This window comes from Neovison vison, chromosome 2, assembly GCF_020171115.1.
Source record: "Neovison vison isolate M4711 chromosome 2, ASM_NN_V1, whole genome shotgun sequence".
Classification (NCBI taxonomy): Eukaryota; Metazoa; Chordata; class Mammalia; order Carnivora; family Mustelidae; genus Neogale; species Neogale vison.
The window spans coordinates 66545985-66570241 of NC_058092.1; the positions used below are offsets into that span (position 1 = coordinate 66545985).

Sequence of the window (24257 nt, forward strand, 5' to 3'; positions counted from 1 at the left end):
CCTACTTGTGATCTCTGCCTGTCAAGTAAATAAATAAAATCTTTAAAGAAAAAAAACAAAACAAATAAATGAGACTCTTATTTGAAAAAAAACTTTTCATGATATTCCATCATAGATGACTTGGGAAAACCCAAAATCATACGTTCCTATTGAAGCCTCTTTTAAGATCTCAAGCTATTTCTTACTTTCTTTATCTCATTAATTCTTATAACTAGCCTGTGTGAGAAACATGAAATTGGAGGATTTAAAAAAGAAACAATTTCTGAAACAGTCTGCAGAAATGACATCATCAAGTCAGATCAGTAAGTCTTTACATATAAAATCGTGCAGCTGATCAGGGTGCTCCGTGGCTGGGTGGCTCAGCAGGTTGAACATCACACTCTTGGTTTGGGCTCTGGTCCTGACCTCAGGATTGTGACATCAAGCCCCTAGCATCTGGCTCTGCACACTGAGCAGGGAGTCTTCTTGAGATTCTCTCTCTTCCTCTACTCCTGCTTGCACGCATGCTTTCTCTCTCTCTTTCTCTAGTGAATAAATAAATTTTTAAAAATATACTTTATTTATCTATTTGACAGGGAGTGAGAGAGAGCATAAGCAGGGGGAGGAGAGACAGGCAGAGGGAGAAACAGGCTCCCTGCTAAGCAAGGCTCCTGTAGTGGGACTGGAGCCACCCAGTCAACCGACTGAGCCACCCAAGTGTCCCTGAATAAGTAAAACCTTAAAACAAAACAAAACAAAACAAAAACAAAACCCTTGCAGCTGATTAGCAAAACTCAAATGACCCAAGTAGCAAGTGGGACCAGCACTTTGTTTTATTTGTGCCTTCTTTCATTTCCCTCCCTCTCCTTCTTTTCCTCTTTCTTATTGCAATCCTCAGAAGGAAGTGGCTCCTGATTTTTAAGTAATATTTAAATAATATTTGAACAATGGCAGGTGCTAGATGGAAGAAAGGTAGATAACATTACAGTTTCATCTTCCTTCATATGTGATACGTTAATAAAAATTCTTGAGGAAGCACATTTTTTCTTATAAAACAAATGCACTTTTACGTCCTCCAAATGATCTTAGGTAAATAAATACTGATACAAACTTGAAAAAGTATGAACTCTGATGTATTTCTAGATAGTCATGTATCAGATTTGTTTAAAGTGAGATACATATTTCCTTGGGATTTCTTGTACTGAATGGAAAATGTAACCAAAGAAATGACAGTCTGAATTAACCCAAGGCTTACATTCCCGGATGCATGATTTCCATGAACTTCCTCCAAATAAATAAAGTATCTTTGCCAGTTCCAGAAATCCTTTTCCTCATACTAGAAGCATGACCTCTTTCGTTTGTTGACAAGAGGAGCTACACAATAGAGAAAAACAAAACAAAACAAAACAAAAAAAAACCCTCTACCATAATAATTAGGTGAAATTTCCTAAAAAATATCCATTCCATAAGATGACAAATTCCTTCAACATATAGGAAGAGAAAAATAAAAGAAGAAACCGGTATAAAAACTCCCTTAAGCTATTATTTTATTTTTTAAAAGGAGAAGGAACAAAGGACTTGTACCATTTAAGTTTTGCTGATCCTATCTTTATTATGGAAATTACCACACTGTCATTTTGTTAAATAGTTAAAACTGCAGTTATTTCTTGTAGGATGCAGTTTAAATAGTATATCTGTGTTAACTGATGATACACATGTACATACACACACCCATTTTGTATGCTTTGCGTCTGTCCTGATGACTTTTGGTGTGCGCATCTTGATGAACATCCTCTTTATTACTAAAAACAAACTGTTATGGAAAAAAAATCACATGTCATCAGTGCTTATCTTGTAGCCTGGGCAGAGTCATGCTAGCTTTCCATGCTAGTGGATTATTTTAATGAGCATTTCTCCCATATTCTGAACCCACAATTTCTTCTTTGTAACTCTTAGATAGCTATTGTGACATTGTTCTCTCTGCATTTACCAGTGTCACAATGTTCTCTAGTTCATTATGATATCCTTCCAGTCCAATTTTACAAGCATATATATGGTTATTTCATAATGATGAAAAGCCGTTTTTGTTTTTTGTAAGTGTAGAGGATGTCTCCCTGAGTTGCAGGCACTGAGACTTCATTATTTCTTATAAAGTGCTTGTGATGTTGTTCATATTAGGTATGTCCCAAACTATGAAAGATTTTTATACATGCATGCAAGCTGTCAATTATTGCCTTCCTGGCCTTTCCTAGCCTCACCTGGGGCAACTTTTTTTTTCTCCTGCCCATGCTGACTTCATGAAACTTCCCAAAACACAGTACGACTTAATGAGCTTGTATGATAGTCTGTTTCTTCCACACCCACAATGTCCTGGATCCTTCCCCTTATCTTGCTTCTCCCCTCTCCTACTTCAGTTTATTTTAACGCAAGCAATATTATGTTTCATACGTACAGAAGGATTCTTTCAACTCTTCCAACCTCCCTCCCCTTTTTAAAACTTTCCTAATTACCCAGGGGTGATGGGATGTCTTACTATCTAGATTTATAACTGTGCCCCAGAAAGTAACCAACCTTATTAGAAGCATAAGGGAGAGCCACATTAATATATGTTTAAAAGACTAAAATGACCCAAATTTTAGGAAAATCTCATCAACAATTTCAGAAGCCTTTTACTGTACCCCCAAATGTCTACACAAACACTTCTCTGTCTTGTCTTAAAATATCCACATCGTCAGCATAAAAGTGAGTGTATAAATAAATTGCTGCCAATACCTTAGTAAAGTTGTTGAAAATAATGAATACATTCTTGTTAAAATGATATTGTTTTACCAATTTGGTTTAAAAACCTGTAGTACACTAATTATGTCAGGTGGTTAGTAATATAATGACATTTTTGGTATTCTAGAGAAGGTTGAGAACCCTAGGGTTTGAGTCCTAGCTTTGTCACCTTAGTCTTGGGACACTGGGGAACTCACGTAAGCTTTCATTGTCCTGCTTCTCTCACATGCAACAAGCTATAACGTGGAGTTCAACAGAATTAGTTATAACCAGTCAAAATGGTGTTTGTAAATAAAAGCATCCGGGGGCACCTGGGTGGCTCAATGGGTTAAAGCCTCTGCCTTTGGCTCAGGTCATCATCTCAGGGTCCTGGGATGGAGCCCTGTGACAGGGAGCAGGAAGCCTGCTTCCCCATCCCTCTCTGCCTGCTTGTGATCTCTGTCTGTCAAATAAATTAATTAATTAAGTGGGTTGGGCCGCTGCCTTCGGCTCGGGTCATGATCTCAGGGTCCTGGGATCGAGTCCCGCATCGGGCTCTCTGCTCAGCAGGGAGCCTGCTTCCCTCTCTCTCTCTCTGCCTGCCTCTCCGTCTACTTGTGATTTCTCTCTGTCAAATAAATAAATAAAATCTTTAAAAAAAAAATAAAAAAAATAATTTTAAAAAAGACAGCGTTCATACTTTCTATTTCAAAAGCTTATTAAGTAAATTAAACGATCTTGGGTAGAAATGACATAAACTACAATGAGTTATACAAAGTACCATTGTTTTTATAGGTTAGGTTGACCCTTGTTCATTTATTCCTATTCTACCTATTGGTGTCGTCTTTCTAAGACACATAGTTTGTCATGTAACTCAGCTACGTAATACTTGCCAACAACTCTTCTTTGTTAAGAGAATACCATCCATATCCTGACATCCTAACTCAATTTCCACGGACCCCTCAGCTGATATACCCTCTGATACATATCCAGCATGAAATACTTGGGGCTCCTTCAGACACGCCACCCATGTTCAACTTCTAGGCCTTTGTTACAGGTGATTCATTTTGCGTGACTTTGTCACTTTGTCAGTCTTAACCAATCCTATTTATTCTTCAACTCTCAGCCTAAATATCACCTCCAGTTGGAAAGGTTCCCAGCAGTTGGTTACACATCTCAAATTTACCTGTATTTATACATTTTATGACACTGCATCAAGCTGTTAGTAAAGTTCTGTAACTGTGCCTAGATATCCTGAAAGCAAGGCTGATTTCTTGTTTATTACCTAATCCAAGGGCATAGCTAGGGTATCTGCTAGGCAGAGACCTTACGCTCAAGCACAACGAGTAAGAGTATAGTCCCTGAAAACAGACTTTGGCTCAAATCTTAGCTCTACCACTTATTTGTTGCATCATTTGTGATTCACTTGGCCTTTCTAAGACCCTATTTCTTTATAAATAAAGTGAGAATAATAATAGGTGAAGGAGTTGTGCTAATTAATATCTCAGACTCAGGGCACAGTAAATATTAGCTATCCTGATGTGATGATGATGATGAAAATAATAAATATTTGTTTAATAAATAGATAATTAAGTGAAATAAAATCACTACTATTAAAACTTGTTTCTATGAGCTCAGGTTATCCAAATTCTAAATGACTTGTTCAAAACTAGTTCTTGGAACAGAGTACATTTAGTGAGGTCTGGTTATGACCATAGTGTTTATTTGGCAGGTCTCTGGGGGGAACCACATTTGATGGAAATGGGGAAGATGACAGTAATGAGATCAAAAAGAAGCCAACTTTTATTCCTCAAGAAGTAAGCACCCTCTGTAACAGAACTCTGTTTGGTTATTATTGATCTAATACCAATTTTAGAGAAAGGTAGGAAAAGTGGGAAATCTCTTTAGAGATTAAGAAAGCCAAGACCTTCAAACCCAATATATAACCCAGAGTCGTCAGCAGCTTTTTTTTTTTTTTTTTTTTTTTAGTAACTTAAAAGAAGCAGAAAGGGGCACCTGGCTGGCTCAGCCGGTGGAGCACGTGACCTTGATCTCATGGTCATGAGTTCAAGTCCCAGGCTGGGCATAGAGTTTACTTAAAATAAGAATTAGATTAATTAAAATTTTTTTAAAAAAATAAAAAGCAGCAGAGGGGAGAGGGATCCCCTGCTCTTGCCAGGTTAGTTCAGGTCACTGGACAACACAGCTCCAGACCTCCCTGGGGAGCAGGGGTGTGGAGGGGTGGGGAAGTGCCCCTCCCCCCATGGCTGGGAGAGCCGGGGGGATTAGAAGCATCCTGGTCATGTTTTAATGTTTTAATTAACATGATTTAATTCTAAAAAGCATATTAAATATACTTACAGAGAAAAATGTTAAAAGTCTATCAGTGAATTAGTAAAAGATGAAAAAAGGTGGAAACCATTGTTTGAACAGTTTTAAGGGAACACTATATACCTCATATAGTGAATATTGAAACAAGTGAATTTATAATATATTTAAAGTAAGAGGTTTAGGTTAAAAAGAACTTGAAAAAAAAAAAAAAAGACCATTACAAATTGTGTTCTGTGTGAGAGGAAATCACAGCCCAAAAGATCTTGAACGTTTTTTTTTGTTTTGTTTTGTTTTTTCCCAACAGAAAGTATTTTCTGCCCTTCAGCTAACTATTGACTTAGGCAACAGGGAAAAAAAAACAACTGTACTGGATAATGGGAGATGCGTTTAAAAAAAAAATCATTAAAAAGATGATTATAATCTGGTTAGCTGCTGAAGGTCCAAATTGTGAAAAATTATGGATGTTAATGATGGTAATCATGACAGTTGAAAAGTATCTAAATAACTAAAAGGCAACACCATTTCGAAGTATTATGAAACAATTTGTAATGATTAGCAGAAAAGCACACTAATATGTTTGATGCAATATTTTGAAGGTCACTTGACTATCAACTTCCCAAAATGCCATTCAATTAAATACACAATAAAAATCTAAGATTATTTATAGAAAGAATTTTGTAGCGCTTGTAGAATAGTATATTACAAATCCCGGCTGTGTGTACAAGCAGAAACGCCTGATCTAATGCACCATTAAGCAACTGTAGCTGTGCTCTACATTTTTTAAACATTAAACTAATTATGATGAGGTCTGGTCTTACTATGTACTGCATATTTAATCTTTTTTAAGAGCCTATCAAATTGAATCACGAGATACAACTTGTTTATGCTATAAGCAAACACATGCAATATTAACAATGTACAATATTCTGTCCTAATTAGAAAAAGTCCGTGTTATCTTAAATACATTTAGGAGTATAAAATCACACAGTTCTAATTTGAACTTGCCATTTAATTATATTTTAAACTAATTTATATGACTTGGAACTGTTTTCTTTCTTTCTGTTTTTCCTCCTCTCTTTCTCTCTCTGCTACACAGAATGTTTTTCCATTGACTCGGTTAAAACTAAATTCTACTAAAAACGAAAGAGAGAATAAGCGCAAAGTGAAGCTTGAGGGAAGAGTATTGGTAGAAACCACAGATAAGAAACCACTGAAATGTGATTATCAGATAGGGTTCTGTTTATTAAATCAGTGGGCCGAACTGAACCCTGCCAGGACCTTTTCCACTGTTCTTGCTCTGGATTGTAGCCTCAAGTTCTACAAATGTGATCTACTTTTTCAGGAAAGAATATATTTCCAAAATTCCCTTTCTCTCTCTCTCTCTCTTTGGGATATCATGCAGGATATACAGGCAAAACCCTTGGATCTCTTAATATTGTCCTCAAATTTAGGAAGTCAGGTACTAGAAAAGGTACCTGAAGGCAACACTTAACAGTATAGCTGGGACTTCATGACCTTTCTGTTCTCCTGCCCACAAAAACATTGACTCTGCACTCTGCAACTTAGTTTTCCAGCTTAACTTCAAGGATAATCTTTAAGGGTTACACAAAAATAAGATATACACAGACTCCTCAAAAATCAATAATCAAGTATAAATTTTCAAGTGGGAAGTTCAAACTTATTATTGAGTTAATTAGGTTTTTTTTTTTTTTTAAATCAATAGCATGAAATCAAACAGTTGAATGTAAAACACTTAATTTCTGGACAAGGAAGAACCAATCACATTGGAATTCCATCTTTCAAAAAAATCCAAAAGAGGAAAACAATAAAGATTGTTTACCTTCACAAATTGTGACACCGTTTCCTGAAAATCCCATGTTACAGTAACAGGCTTCAACTCCATTACGTATTTCACATTTTGCATTTGGAAGGCAAGGTGTCTTGGTGCAATTTTGAGCGTAGGAAGAATTCAGCAAAGTGGAAAAACCCACTAAGGAAAACACAGGAATATGTTTTTAAAAAAAAGAAAGGAAGAAAGAAAAAGAGAAAAAGAAAAGATCCGCCCTCACATTGTTGAGTTAGACTACAATAAACACAAAAACCCTTCTTTCTTTCCATCTAGATAAATGGATTATAAGAATTTCCCAAGGGAGTATTTACCTAAACAACAGCACAAGAGCAAGTAGGCAAAAAGATTAGCACTTTCTTCAATCTCTGTTTATCAAGTAAATCTCTACAAAGCTATAATGTAGTAAACAGCGCAGCTCTATAAAGAAAACACTGTTCCTAGATCACTGGTATCTTCACTCCCGAGGTGAGCTCTTTTGAAAGGAAACTGTATGATTGTAAAGTAATTTCCCTCCTCTGGGAATGATTCTGTAAAGAAATCAAGATGAATTGATTGTTTGGGTCTTTGCAAATTCAAATCTGTGTAATTTTAAGATGAAGAGCAACAGATCATAACATCCAGTAGGACAAATGTACTTATTGTTTTTTTCTGTATTCCAATGTTCTTTTTAAATTCTCCCTTGCCCATCATAAAGTTTATACTATTTTTTTTTTTCCATTAGGGGAATTTAAGATAAACTCAGGGTATTGGTCAAAGATGGATCTTTCGGAAACCAACACCATACAAACACACCCAACAAAATGAGACACAAAAGAGAACAAGACTTTATTCCAGAGTTACTGAAAACAAAGTTGAAAATCGTATTCTGGGGGCTGTTAGGAAAAGATAAGGAAAAGCCTGCGCCGATCCTTTTTTTTTTATATTGTTGGCTCCTGTCTTCTCAAGACACGCCTGCCTGAGGATGGACAGCCAGGAATCATGCAAGTTAAGTGTTCGCAAAAACACTCATCTGAGATACACTGTCCTTATCGGGTAACCAGAGATTGTTAAACTTTCCATTCTGAATCCCGGCCTCGCATAGTCCCGTGTAAACCGTCCCAACCGAATTAATTCAGCTTCAGAGAGGTGATTTATCTTTCTGCACAGCAGCCTCCAAATGGTATTTTAAACGAACTCAAAGTCTGGGCTGCCAGTCCCCTCAAAATGCCAGGAAACCTCCCCCAGGTGTGATTGGTTTGGCTTTCCCGAATTTCTTGGGGGGAGATCAGAAAAAAAAAAAAAAAAAAAAAAAGGTCACAGTCTGAGCCTGTCGACACTTTGGGGATTTTGTATCCAGGAATAAAAAGGTGACTTAGTCCCTGGGCCCTGAATATCGGATTCCAGAGTTGAAAGGCCAAGGAGAAAAACATCCTGAGAGTCCCGCGTCAATGCTCAGAAACCCGGCCCCAGGCACTAGGCGCGCGAGTTGCACCTCGGAGCAGCCCCACTCCGTGCAGGCCCGCTGCCCTCCGCACCCCGGCCGGGGCCGAGCACTCACCTAGGAGCGGGAGGAGTCTCATTGGCGGCGGCCGCGGAGCAGGCGGTGGCGGGAGTGCGGCTGGCAGCGCGGGCCGAGTACCGGGGACGCAGCTGGGCGGCCGCGCCAGGGTCCCGGCTCCGGCCCCCGTGACGCGCCGCTTCCTCCGGACACTTTCCGGCCTCTTTTGTGTCAGCGTGCGGGTCAGGCCCTCAGTGTGCCGGTCACGTCCGCCTCCCCACCTCCAGCCCCTGGCCGGTTCCTCCAAGCCGCCTTGACCTCACCCCCTGCCTCTGGACCACCCCAGCTCTCGGCTGACCCTCTGAGGGCTCTCTTTGCCCCCAGGCAGCAGCGCTGCCCTCAAACTTCGGGCTGCGTAGCCAAAACAAGGCAGAGGCCCACGGACTGTCCCACTGGAGAGAGTATCCAGAATTGCGAAGGCTTAGGGGTACTTCGTAGAGCCTAAATTACAGGGGACGGAATTCTTTTATTTACTAATACCTTTCGAAAAAGAACCAAGGGCCCACAGGTAGGCTGAGCCCTGGCTGCAAACACTGGGGACGGCCTTTGGCAGTATGGGGCCCGCACCTTGTGGGGACTCAGGGTTTCAGAGCGCAGAATAAGCGTACACTTATCTGGTCTACAGGTTCACATCGTGCTTCAAATGACTGAGTGAAAAACGAGCAAACCAAAAAGCCCAAGTTTTGAAAGTAAGTGCCTTTGTCAGAACTCATCAAATTGGTGCATTTTATGGTGAGTAAATAAAGTTGATTCAACCTCAAGAAAACTGAGTTAAAGAAAAGAAATGACTGATGTTTGTGCGGTCGAGACAAGTGATTTTCCCTTTAAACAGTGGGGCACACCTTTTTTATGTTTCATGTACATTTTGTATAATTTGACAAACATCTATGGAGAATCTCTTTGTATGGGGAGCGCACTCACAAAGATGAACAAGTCATGGCCCTCAGTGGGGCGGTAACGAAATCTGGTCACAGGGACACAATGGTAACAGACTCTGGTATAGACATAGCTCCCTGGTTCTCCACTGCATTTTCCTAGACCCCTGTTAGCTTAACTTAATTCCCAGAAAAAGCTCCTGAGAGTGGTACCACAATCCAAGAAGGAAATGAAGAACAGATGTGATATGTGACTTGCCCGAGTCACACAGCTAGTCAACATGACTGGAGTGATTCAAACTCAGTCTGTTTGGCTCCTCAGTCATTGCTCTTAGAAGCGCCCTGCTCAGAGGAGTGTTGCAAATAGGAGCACTCACCAGTTGTTCAGGTATTGCTGTCCAGGGAGTCTGTAAAGGTGATTTAAATGTCCTAAGTGCCATGAAAAATAACTTTGGGATTTTATTGTTGTTAATTGGTTTTCTTTTAAAGATTACTTTTTTTTTTTTTTTTTTTCGGAACTAGACAGTCATTTAGTGAAAAAACTCTGGCAGCAGTTGGAATGAAGGATATTAAGGAGACATCAAAGACAGGGAAGCCAGAATAGTTCAGGAAATAGACTACAAATGTTTGAATAAAGGTAGGGGTATTTGGATGGAAAAAAAAAAAAAAAAAAGACAGAGTCCAAAAAGGATTAAAGACAAATTGATGTCTGATTGACTTGCTCAGGTTGAGAGACATGTTTGAAATAGAGAGTGTAAAGGTTTTCAAGTTGTATGAGTAGAGGAAGGTTGGAACCTCACAAAATAGGAACAATAGGATAAGGGGTGCTTTGAAGAGAAAAAAGTACTGAAATCAGTCTTATAAAATTTGAGGTGTTCCAATGACCTGATTCCATTTATGAAGCTAGTTTTCCCAAAGTCATGTCTTATATTCATCATATGCAGTCATTGAACATACTCAGCGTTCAAATGGCATCACTGTAAAAATAATGAAAAAACATTATTTTCCAAAACAAATTATAAATTGAAACACAGTATCTGCTTTTAAAATCTTTGCCTTAAAATAGGTTATACCACATATCAGCCACACATGCTTGTTCTTTATGCTTAAGATAATAGAAGATGGGCAATTAAAAATATGTGTGTATATACACACACACACACATATAATATGTACATGTACATATACCTATAATATCATTCTTTATGTATCATTTTAAAATTAACAAAAGTGAGTTAAAATTCAATTTTAAAAATATTTTCCAACTTTCCTTTTGTTTGTGTATTTTTATAAAAGGAACATTTTATTCATATATTTCTATCAAGAAAATATAGGAGAGAATAAGGGTGAACATGAAACGCTTAATGATACAGTTTAAGACTGTCCTTTGTAAAAATAAAAATTACTTAGCAATTTATTTGAAGTAGTCTATTTTCTTAAGGAAGACAATTGAGTAATTTTAGACCCATTGTCTTTACATTACTGAAAATGAAGCATTTATGATTTTTAATCCAAGCAAATATTTTAATTGTGAGAGAAAAGCATATTTTAAAGAAATATTCTCAAGGAAATACAGACTTTAAGTAATCGTTATATTTTTAAAAGTTAGACATGTCCCAGTGGTATCCAAGTGAAGATGATCGATAAAATTTTAAACTTAGAGTTTGATTTTGGCCTAAGTATAACATAATGGAAGTTAAGTCATCTTACACTTCCTACCCAATTAGTTTTAATACATTATTAGTATGGGGGCGCCTGGGTGGCTCAGTGGGTTAAAGTCTCTGCCTTCGGCTCAGGTGATGATCCCAGGACCCTGGGATCCAGCCCCATATCAGGCTCTCTGCTCAGCGGGGAGCCTGCTTCCCCCTCTCTCTCTGTCTGCCTCTCTGCCTACTTGTGATCTCTGTCTATAAATAAATAAATAAAATCTTTAAAAAAAAAACATTATTAGTATGAATCCTCATTCTGCAAGTTCATGATTAGTTCTAGATTGGGTTTGTCCATGAAGTGCCAAATTTAACAGGATTTCCTTGAAAGGTTCTTGGTCAGATTAAAGTTTGCATAGAAAAGTATTCACTATGAAGATCTGGGTTTAGCTCTTACTTTTATCATCAGTAGCTTCTTTAACCTCTTTGGGGAACAGCTCCCCCTTTATAACATGGAAATGACAACATATGCCGCTTTGGATCACCGTTGCTAAGATCATTCATATACATGTCAGAACTTTTTACTACTTACCACTTCAAAATATAGCAATTAATGCACAATTGAAATAAAAACCTTCTCCAAAGATGTATTTATGATGCCCACAGAGACTGGAAGAACGTGTGCTGCTTCTAGACCTGTCTCATGAGGTCTCTGTGACATTTTCTAATCCCTTCCTTATGGGTTAACAGTGTGATTGGATGCAAAGTGCTTGACCAGCTCTGTGATGATACTCTAGATATTGTCATTAAATGTCATTTGATCTTTCTCAATTTAAGGAGACTTTGTTGCTAATTTGTTAATTTAGGTAGTTCCTCATTCTTTCATATTATCTCTGTTCCCATAGGATTCTCAATAGGATTACAATTTACGGAACAGATTTTTCCACCACAGGTTAGTTTTTAGTTAGTCCCAGCATTAACAACATATACTTGGCAAAAGGACTATAAAAAGGTAAAAAAGGGGAAATCGAGTTATGTGTAAGGATGGGAAGAGTAATCCAATGGCAAACACATGCAATGTTGAACCAAGAAAAGCTTTACCAAAATGGGACATCAACCCCCCCCACTATAAGGGAGCTTCCAGGAATGGGTAATGATTGATTTTCACCAGGCTGACTTCTCAGTTAAGAGTTCTTAACCTGGCGTCTTAAAACTTGAAAGTAAGAAACATAGTTTAGCTTCTTTTTAATGTTCCTTCCGTGACACCTCACAAGGTGATGTGAGAATGATAAGTATGTAATAAAAACATGTGCTCATTAAATGAATGAATAAATTCTTAAATGTCTAGAACAATGCACAGTAAAATTCATCACAAAGGAAAATCTTTATTTTGGGAGATTAGCTAGAAATTGTTTATCTTGAAAATCTTTTAGGTTTCCAGGTACATTTCATGTTTTGCAATATAATCTAAATATCTTGAATTTATATTTAAAGAAAGGCCAGAAAACCCTTAGTTATGTGTAGAGTAATTAATGGTTCTCAAACAGGAGGGAAGTATGGCATTTTGTCTACTGTTAAACTGATGATCTTAAATAATTGGTAAAGAGATGGTACAATTTTCAAACTCAGGTATCTGGAAACCTGTGTCTCTCTAATCCATACTGAGTCTATTTAATTTCTGTCAACACTTTATATGAAATATTAATTTTAATGTTTTAATATAAGTCCACTTAGGTATTTTAATAACTTAACCCCATCATTATAAAACTCGTTAGTATTTAAAAGAAAGGTTTAAATTGAGTTTCCAAAGCTCTGAATAGCAGCATTTGACTGGCTTTATGCTACTAATTTTTTAAGTAGAAGAGGGTGCAAAAAGCATCTGGTAATTTTTGATGTTGACTGGAAGGGAGGAGACCTGAGTTCCTTCCCAGCCTGGTCATTCAATTGTTTTGTGACCTTCAGAAAACTCACTAAATCCTTCCATTATTCTGTTTCACATTTGCAAATATCCGTGCTTTTTTATGATTCCTTCTCTCCTATGATTCCTGTTCTTAAAGATTTATAAATTTATGGGTTATCACCAACACTTAGGAGCTGATATTTTTAGGCAAGGCATTAATTAAAAAAAAAAAAAGAAGGAAAACATGTGTATCATACTAATCGTTTTCACTGTAACTGATTTCTAAATATTTTATTAATGTATTTTTCTTTGTACTTTTTCCATGTTACAAAAATATTAAACTGACACTATTTTTCTTAAAAGGTGGCACTTTAAAAATAGAAACCATGCTAAAATTATCTTCTATCTAATATTGTTACACTTTTTAGCTATGCTTTTAACATTTTGTAACATTGATTTGTTCATAGTTGATTGCTCTTCTTCATTGGATTGCCCAAAATGATATCCTAAAAAGTTACAGAATCCATCAGGATGTGCAAGTACTTTAAATTATTTCTTTAGGTATGTAATACATCGTACTTTCCATTACATTTCATTTACTTTGTGTTCTTCGATCACTAGTTTATTATACCTTTTTATAATTCTCCACAACTGCTCGATTTTTTTAGGAAAATTAAATATTGTAATTATGTGCTGTCAGCATATTTTAGCTGCTTGTTACTCATGATCATCCATTATTATTAATATGCCTATTGAAGATACAAGTCTCTTGTTCACATCTCCAGGGAACATCATTATTAACTTCCTACCACTTTGAGAATTATCTTTTTATTCTTACTCTTTACTTTCTACTTTGTCACACATCTTTAATCTCAGACAAGATTTAACTTTCTTATTATAATCTGTTTTATTAATAGGCTTCTATGAGAAAGGACAGGTTTAAAAAAGAGAGAGCTATTTCAAACTCTAAGTAAAATTCATTAGCTTATCATTTGAATTTATCTCATTTAAAAAATTTTTTTATTAAAGGTGTATATCATGTCATGAGTTTTCACCATATTTCTATCTATAGCCATAAATGAATAAAAACAGTACTATCTTCAACCAATGGCTAATAAATGTTAGTTAAACAGAAATAATAGACAAAGTTAAAGGTAACCATATACTCCCCTAAAAGTCATGATGACAAAAAGGTATCATGGATACATAACTCATGAATTAACATTGTTAAACAAGGCCTAAAATAGAGAGTTTAGTTCTCATGTGTCTAAAATTTATTCACAAGCTAATTGCATTACTTTCTCTTCCAAAAATTTTTTATATTTTAAATATTTTTATCTTTTTAAGTAATTTCTACATCCAATGTGGGACTCAAACTCAACCCTGAGATCAAGAGTCTCGAACTGTACTGACTGAGCTAGCTAGCTGGGGTCCCCCCAAAATTCTTAAGTGGTTGTTAATTTTCTAAATTTAATTTTACCAAGTACTACTGCTACTTTTCTATTAATAATGACATTTTTGACGTGATATTTTAAAATAGATTTCTTTGTCATATCACATTATATAGATACATTTGTTTTATTCAATGACTTACAAGAAAATAATGAAAATCTAAAACAATGATCAGTTTCGGTGGTGATGCTAAAAACCTTTCTTTCTATGAATTAATTTTTGGAGAGGAAAAGCGTATTAAAAATAATGTCTTTTGAAAGTGAATCTTGTTTGCGAAATGTAAAAAAAGTTTGGTAAGGCACAAAGAATAATGAGGTGGAGAAAATTCTCATATTATTTTATTTTTGTAACAAAGATAATTAATGAGCCCAGGACACTGGACAAATGAAGTGGTTTTTTTTTTTTCAATTAGGAGATATTCAGGTATTTATAAGTGACTTTCTTAATATAAATACATATATTTACAATGAAAAGAATTCTAAACTATAATTATAATAAGATTGTTTAGGTGTGAAATTGCTTAGCTGTGAAAGATAAAAGTTGTGGTTAAATTATTATCAACGTAATCAACCCTTTTATCTTGAGGTTGAGATTTTATTTTAAAGCGTTTTCTCATTTTGTCTAATTAGATCAGAAGATATAAATAAGGTTCTGATGTAAGCAGCTACCATTTTCCTTTATGTAGGTACTTTCTCTCTAAAAAAAAAAGCTACATATTGAACACCTTCCTAAGCAGTTTTTTATTCTCTATTATTTTCTACTATTGACCAGGTTTCCTTTTTATAATTATTCTTCATTTTACCTTTAATAATATCAGTATTCTATTATTAGCAATGAATCTTCTTAATATGTCCTTCATTACCCTCATATTTGTGGGGATAAAAAAAGTTTTATTTGTACGTGTAAGAGAGTACTTTTGAAAACTTTATATAATGCATATCACTTTAAAATTGTGAATCCTCTCTTGACTGCCTCTTTTGGTTTGTGAAAGCTGAAATTAATATGCATTGTTTATACATTCAGTGCTAAGATTGTTAAGGTTGATGTGTACAATAGTTAAGTGAAATGTCTTGTTTATAGTGTCCTGTGGTCCATTACTGTAGCATTAGAGAGGAACCATATGATTATGGTCTTAGAGGTTGTCCTGTAAATATACTAATTTTATTCCATTTCCCTACTATCCTTGTCAGTAGAATGGCTTTTTCTTTTTGTTTTATTTTTTCCTAGAGGACTTGTAAGGCTGTCAACAAAGTGGATTAATTTTATACCTCTGTCATCATAAAATGTCCAACCTTAACAGAGAGTTTTCCTTGAATTTAAAGTGTGATACTTTCACTGTGCAAAATATGTACTGAGAGATATCAGGTCAAAATAATCTCTTATCAGAATCCTTAAAACCTAGTTTCCTGGTTCATGTTGAGTGCTACATAGCACTGAAGAGGTTAAAACTATGATAAAATAACTTGTCCAGATATAACTTTTAATGTATATTCTCTCTACCCAGTAATCTATTACTAAAACATCAAATCACACTAGCTCTGAATCATCTCCAAATTTTATCCAGTAAAAGCAATCAGCTGTACGATGGGTCTGATAATGGACTAAGATACTAGGAACAATAGAGTACCATATATTTTGGAAGTGCCCTGTTATATCTGGAAACTGAGTTTTGGTTCATATTTATTACAGTTCCACCCTTATTGGCTTCCAGTGGATTCATATGCCCAAGGGATGTCAGACTTCTTTATCTTCTAAAGCCAAAGAATTGCTTCATCTACTTGGCCTGATCTCTACACCAGGACAGGAAACTCAGCAGTGGCCCTGCCAAGCTTTCCTCTCTTCCATGAGCCTTCAAACCAGTTGCAATGGCCTATTTATCTCTGTAATCCTCAGAGACATTGTTTTATAGAGAATATTTTTTTCTTTTATGATTAAAAGAAACTATTCCAATTAGATGATTGGAATTGAATTGAAAGAAATATAGTGAGTTAACAAGCTTCCATTCTGATGGGCAATTCCTAAGATAAAGGCTCTTAGCATTATTCCAGTAGAGCTGGAATAAGGCTCTTAGCATTATTCCAGTAGAGCTCTGCATTTCCCTTGGTTACATCATAGAAAGTTTAGACCTTTCAAGAGAAAACACATACTGACAGGTTAGAATATCTACATAAAGGTGACTTTTTTTCTCCCATTTAATGAAAATAACAAAGAATTTAGATATTAATGTATTTCTCAATGATGCTTTCACATGTAACATTAGATAACCTCTATTCATTCATTAATTCTCTGACCAACAAATTGTTGAGTGCCTACTATAGGTCTTATTTGCTGTGGCACTGAGGTTCAAAATTGTAGCATGACAAACAGAAATACCCCTAAATCATCCTACAGGTTAATTCTGGGTTTCCTGGATAATGAGCTAGCTTGGACTTGAAGATGCCCCTCTGCTTTCTTCATCAGTATCTAACCTGGCTTCCCACAGGACCACAAGGTGCCTAGGTACTTTCCTAGACAACTCTTGTCAACAGCTGATATCAAAATTCAGACTTCAGATCAACCAAATTAACCGATAATTTCTTTCTCCACAGCTGAAAGGATTGTTGTCCTACTCTCCCCACCAAAAAGGAAAGCAGGACCCTACCCCCGGGAAGGTACATCTGTACTTCATGTACAGCAGAGAGGCCTAGACCAGAAGCCCTCTCCTGGAGAGGATGTACGCCTTCTTGTTTATTGACGAGCATGAGCTTGTGGATTTACCTAGACAGGTGCATTGCAGGACACACTGGGGTTTGGATTCCAGTGACGGGGACTTGGTCCTCTGTTCTCCTCTCTTATAAATAACCCTAAATAGATAAACCTAAGAAAATACCTAAAAAGGGGGTAACAGACTCCTGGAAGCCAAATAATCTGAAATTAGGTACAAACTGGCTAACATCAGAGACTCTCGGTTTTTTTTGGTTAAGCAGGGATAAATCCAACATTTAAGCCCAAGAAATAAATGTCAGTAGTGGTACAAGAATGTGGACTGTCATGAGGGTGTGACAGGATTGCTGGTTGCCTCCCTAACAGGTAATTTTCTTCTATCCTTCCTCCTAATGGTGCCCCGCGCTTGAAGCTGTGAACTTGGCCTACCAGAATAAACATTTGCATTTTCTAAGCTATCTTGCTATGGGTACTGTTGGGACTATGTTCTAACTTTTTTTTTTTTTTTAATTATACTAAATCGTCTTTTTTCCCTCCAAATTCTTGAGTTTTGTATAACCGGGTATTGATGTACATGTAACTAAAGGAAAGTATCACTTTTCCATAGTTGTTTCTTTTTTTATTTTATTTTGTAAAACTAACATATAATGTATTATTTGTTTCAGGGGGATAGGTTTGTGATTTCTGACTATTGAGGTATAAGCACAGCTTTAGATTTTGTTTGTAGAAACCTTCTTTAAATAGACTTATTTTTTACTCCCCACTTCTTCTATATTGTTGTTTAAGAACCAGTGGTCAAAATCGGAACACTAGCAGTTGTCTTGGGCTGGGAGAAAGAGCTGGAGCCTGGCAATGGTGGAGCCATAAACCAGTTATCCCTGAGGACTGCAGAGCCAAGACCACCTCCCAGAACTGGCCAAATTGGCGGCTCCTAGTCTTTAATGTGAGAAACATAACCTCCTCTCTTATTTGAACTATTGTCGTTTGGGATTTACTCTTAAGCAAGCATACATAAACCTAATCCCAACTGACAATGTTTTCAGAACTATCAATGTTGGATTTGAGAGAGCTGGGGATAAGGACAGTTTTGGGATATCAGGACAAAAACCTGGCTGCCAGGACAGTCTGCAAGTGTTTTCTTTGTACCGACATAATACTGGGCCTCTTCCTAATTTGCTTTTGACTCCCAGCTGGTAATGATCAGAGAATGTCAGCACAGGAAGTCAGAGGCACTGGCAGGAAGTAACACTAGGGTTAGCCAGGGGGCCCTGAACTACAGGTTAGGGAATTAAATACACATATGAACACACACACACACATGTGTACATATACATAGATATGTAATAGACATGTATAGATATATACATAGATATGTATACATGTCTGTATGATATATGCATGTGTATGCATACTTATCTCTATAGACACAAAGCAAATTTGAAAGTATAACTTTTTTTCATACCTAGTACAACAAAAATATTCAAAATCAGAATCTTTATTTTCATATTAGTTTTTTTCACTAACTTATTGAGTCCAGAAATTAAAACAAAGTTAGGGCAAATTAAGTGTTTTTTCAATATTTATGATGGGATATTAACTTCACTGTTGTATCTCTCTTAATCCTAATTCTTTGAGCATGTTGGGTTTATTGTAATAGATCCTCAAGTTGTAAATTAAATTAAAGAGATCCTCCTTGATTAAAATATGAATGCTACATGAAAGTACCTCTGTGTGGCAAGTCCAGATCCAAGTGATTTAACTGTCTGTGACTCTATCCTTTGAGTGTTTCACTTAGTCTATTAAAAATAATGACAAACTTTCAAGATTTCAAAGAAATCCATAAGGATTTTGTTCAATCAAAGGATCACTGAAAACATTTCTAGAGCGTCGACATGGTGGCATTTATAGATTATGAAGACGGTCATTAAAAAATAAGATGGTATTTATCAGAGTAACATGAAAAAAAAAATCCCAGCATGTTGTAAGTGATAATGGGAATTTTTATTAATTTATAACTATCACACAGTGTTTTTGTAACACAGTCCTCGGCTTTGAGTGAAGCAAATGTGGCTTATCGATAAAGACTTTTGATTTCTAAGTAGTTGACATCTTAAGTGAAATACTTAGAACTAATAGCTTTATTAGTAAAATTGTCAGTTCTGGTTTTCCTCTCAAATGCAATTATGATAATGTTAGCTTGCTGGCATTGGTGGTTTTTCATAGGAAAGTGAAAAAAAAAAAAAGGTAACATTTAGATCTTTACAAGAAGTCTCTGCAGTTTTTATCAGGCCATTGTCTTTTGCTATACATCAACATTGATTGTGCATGACCTTTTATTTTACAATTCATATTATCTTAAGAATGTGTTGAATTTATAAGATTGATCAAAAAATAAATTTGGGGGAGAACATGAAGACGAATTTGAGGTACACTTTCCAGTTATTAAAAATAGAGACTCAATAAGTAGGTCTAATAAGGAACAAAGTAAGAATAATATAAAGGTCTTTCCACATTCTGAGTGCACAATTGTAATGAGGACCACCATTTCCTGTGCTTTCTGATTGTTAATGGAATTTAACTTCTTCAATCTCTACATCTCCTTGACTTTATTTCTCTACTTTGATTCTTGCAGCATCTGCCTCTGTGTTGTTTTTTTATGTAGAGTGCCCCACAGTAGGCAGCAAGTTCCCGCAAGGACAAACCCAGTCTGGTGCAGGCTGTAGATAAGTAATTTTGAGTCCTAGCCTAGGTTTACTCATTGGTGCCCATTATGAAAGTTTATTAAGGGAATATTGTTATAACAACAATGCCTAGAATGCTTTGAACAAAGGTGGCCTAGTACTGCAAATTCCCTGCGATCGTTAATTAGTTAAACAAACAAACAAAACAAAAACAAGAACTTAAACTGATTTGGAGAGCAATTTCTTAGTGTTTATCAATTTCTTAGTGTTTAGCCTTCAAAGTATACTTACTTTTTGACTAAGCAGTTCCCATTCTTCATGTATATACAAAAAAAAAAAAAAAAAACCAACCCCCAAAAACCCCCAAAAAACCAAAAACCCAGAAAGAAACACCCTTAGATTTTGATAAGTTTTATGCAGAAGGTATTTATAGCCACTTTGTAGCATTCAAATACTGGAAACAATTTAAAAACTTGACAGGAAGGAAATAATTAAAGAAACCATGCTGCAACTGGCCAATGTTATACAGTAGTATAAAACTAGTGATAGCAATAGCAGAGCAAAATGGGTATTTTGGTATTTTTTTGGTTAATTTCAAGTGTTTATATAAGTAACTTTCTTCTTAAAAAAACATAAAACATAAAATAAAATGAGAGCAAATATATGATGATACATTTCAAATGCAATAAATTATAACTGTTTTGTAAGTCATGGAGTAGAATTCTAAATTTATATTTTCTATTCAAATATTCATTAACATAATAAAGTGTTTTCGGTGTAAAAAATAATTATTTTGAAATATCTAAAGCAAAATGATATTTGATTCTTTTGAAAAAGCACTGTTTTTACAAAGCGTCGATATTGTCAATGTTAACTCATGAGTATATTTTTGTGTAGGTTGTTCCCTGTTGCTGAGGAAGTTCATTCTGACTCTATAAAGTCAAGACAATGATGCAGAGACAGGCTATAAAATAAGTCCAAAGACTGTATTCTAAATCTTTCATCTTCAAATAATATAATCCTTAGTTGGTAACTTTAAGAAAACCATTTAAAATAAGATTTTAGAGGGCTTTTTTTTTTTTCTTTTTTCTGGCTCTACAAACTTTTTATTGATGCCAAGGTATATATTTTGTTTTTGATACAGTGAACAATTTCTTGGTTTGTTCTTTTATAAACTTTATTATGAATAAATGGAAATTTTGAGGCAGACTTAACTATATAACAATATCAATACTGTCATGTTTGTATTTCATTTATTTATAATGTCTTTGAAGTAGAGTAAGAATAGTTCTTGAAAAAGAGTTGCAAAATCACAACCCATTTGCCTGTTTAGATTCACTGGCACAGAACTATCTAGGCTTAGAGATTAGTAGTTGATTTGTCTTTCACATCAGTCAAATCATAGAGTCAGTGATTTTCATCTGAATAAAACAATGATACAGATTTCAGATATTTTATTTTATTTTATTTATTTTTTGTTAAAAATTTTACTTATTTATTTGACAGACAGATCACAAGCAGGCAGAGAGGCAGGCAGAGAGAGAGGGGGTAAGCAGACTCCCTGCCAAGCAAGGAGCCAGAAGCCAGGCTCGATCCCAGGACCCTGGGATCATGACCTGAGCCAAAGGCAGAGGCTTTAATCCACTGAGCCACCCAGGTGCCCCAAGATTTCAGATATTTTACATGCCATGGTGACATGATGCTAAAAAAACAAAAAACAAAAAAACAAAAAACAAACAGACCAGTGTATTAGTTTTTAAAAATAACCTTGAATACTGAAATAACACCAGGGATATTGCAAACCGTATTTTAAATGTTACCTGTAAGGACTATCCAGTGACAAGGAGGGTTAAAATGGTATAATTCCAAGTAAAGATCAGAAAGATACAAAACTGCATACACAATAATATTAACAATAATAAGTACTATGTGGTAACTGTTGTTAGGTGCCAGCCACTGTACATAAAGCCTCTAGTGGATATAAATTCATGCACATTTTGAGATGGCTCCATGAACTAAATGCTTATTACCTTTTTAGAAATAAAGATCTGAGGTTTAGCAAGAATAGAATGTGTCGTGTGTCATCTACTGGTGAGTGGTGGGGTCTGGGTCCCATCTGATAGCCCACAGTTTCAATATCATCATATCAATGTTGTGAAATTGATTTGCCAGCAGCCCTTAAGAGATTTGTTTAGCGTTGCAAACTCAGCGTGTAGACACACACATGTAAACACCCACATAACTCTGTATACATAAATATGTAACTTAAAAGTGTACCGTATACTGACTTAGTCATCATTTTTAACTTACGTCCTAATAATTGAGTATTGCATTTTGCTTCTTCCTGTCAGAGCAACAGGAAAACAAACTTCCTCTTTCCAGAAGTGGTCTTAAGAAGTAGCCAAATATCTTGGCCCTTTTTTTTTGTCAGGAAAACTTGAATATCAATTGTGAAAAATGAGCTGTTTTTACACAAAAATCACCTAGTATTCTACTAGATAAAACTGAAGGACATTCAACTTATCTCATTTACTTACTGGGAGGTCTGCTTTCTGACTAACATCCTAGGTGTCTCACAAGAATATCACTGATCAAAATCAAACATGTTACAGGAAGCAAGTTGCTCAGTGGGTAGAGGTCAGACATTACTAATATTTGGAGTTGCATTCTAAGGAAATTCCTGGCCCTATCCTCCAGTACTATTACTGCATAACTCCCGTAGAGGCAAAATCATGGCAGGATCTTAGATGTTCATAGAAAAACATTTGTTTCTTTGTGTCTTGAATATTTATCGAGCACCATTGTCTTGCACTATTGCAAGACAATGATGATGTAAGAGTAAAAATGGTGAAGCCTGATGAAGCTTATGTCTTGTTGTTTATTCTTGACAAGCTTAAATGCTATCATCAGCACCTAGAACTACTTTCTTAGATATGCCATTGGAATGTCTAAATTAAACTTCCACTCTTTTCCTCCTCTTTCTCTCAAACAAACAAAAAATCTGAAACCGAGTGGACTTCTACATTTGAGCTAAGGACAATTCCTTCTTAAATGTTACTTGAGACACAAACCTTAGGATCACCATTGACTTTTCTGTCTCTTACCCAACATCTAACCCATCAGCAAATTCTGTGAGCTCTGCCTTCAGAATCCATCTAGAATCATTTTTACTTCTCACTGCTATCACCATCATTACCATATCTCTCTCCTGGATTTCTCTGTAAGTTTCTTTCTTTCCTTTTTTTTTTTTTAAAAGATTTTATTTATTCATCTGAGAAAGACAGAGAGAGCACAAGCATTGGAAGAGGCAAAGGGAGAGGGAGAAGCAGACCCCGCCCTGGTCTGGGAACCTGACGTGGGCCTCGATCCCAGGACCTGGAGATCATGACCTGAGCCAAAGGCAGATGCTTAACCATCTGGGCCAGCCAGGTGCCCCTCTCCATGTTTCTTGACTGGACTTTCTATTCTTACCTTTGGCCTTCACATAATCTGTACTCAGTACAGGAGCCAGAGTGATCTTTTCAAAATATTACTTGTATAAATGACACTCCTCAGCTCAAAGCCATTACATGACAACCTATGTTCATTCAGAATTGAAGTCAAAGTTCTTCCACTGACATATAGGGCCTTACATGATCTGCACTAATTTTTACCCCATGTTGCCTTCTATATTTTTTTTCTCCCTTTCCACCAGTCAACTCTAGTAGCACTGGCATCATTTGGGAATTTATTCTGAAAATTCTCCCACCTGAAAATGTTTTCCTCTTAGTTTTCACATGGCTTTTGTCTATCTCTCAGCACTGACATATTGCTTATACACTACAGGTTATTTGCTGAAACATTACCTTATACATGAGACCTTTCTTGACTACTGAATGCTAGCCCTAAATGTATCTCTCCTGTCCTTCCCTTCTCTTCTTTATTTTTCTCAACAACATTTGCCCCTCTTTGAGAAACTATGTATTTTAATTACTTGTTTTGTTTATAGATTCTTCTAATAGATTGTAAAAGCCATGAGAATAGAGACTTTGGTCTAATTTGAACTTTTTATTGTTGGACCCACTGCATGTGGGACACTACCTGTTATAGAACCAACACTCAATAAATATTTACTGAATGGTTAAATCAATTAACCAATCATTAAATCCATTAAATTTGAACAGAAAATGAATAAAGACCTTGTGAATGGTTAAGAGAGAGACAAGATTATTGGTTTCTGGAGTTCACAGTCTGGGAGGAAAGATCATTAAATAAGCAATCATATTTATATGCAGATGTATATGTGTATATAAAATATGTACAGAGATTTATAGGTACAGAAGCATGAATCAGGTGCACTGTAGAAAATGAAATATATTAGTTATCTTGTCAGGGCTGCCTGCTACAAATTTCTTCCTATAAGGGTCCAAGACACTTTCTGAAAGAGCACCTCACCTAATAGAGCAGGGTTTCAAACAGACAATTTTTTTTCTATTAACCAAGGTATGAAACAGTCCACAAGACCACTCTCATTTCTGAGATCACCTGCAGACTTCAGGGGTTCCCTA

The 24257-nt window shown here is 35.9% G+C and overlaps 1 protein-coding gene across 1 annotated transcript in view; it reads right to left on the bottom strand.

The window, feature by feature from the left end:
• Positions 1-8490, bottom strand: part of ADGRL4 (adhesion G protein-coupled receptor L4) — a 110343-nt gene extending 101853 nt beyond the window's left edge. The window contains exons 1-2 of the mRNA XM_044238532.1: positions 8454-8490; positions 6908-7057 (exon numbers count right to left, since the gene is read on the bottom strand). Coding sequence (XP_044094467.1) covers positions 6908-7057; positions 8454-8475 — 172 coding nt within the window. The 5' untranslated portion in view covers positions 8476-8490. The remainder of the gene's footprint in view (positions 1-6907; positions 7058-8453) is intronic.
• Between the last annotated feature and the right edge of the window lie 15767 nt (positions 8491-24257).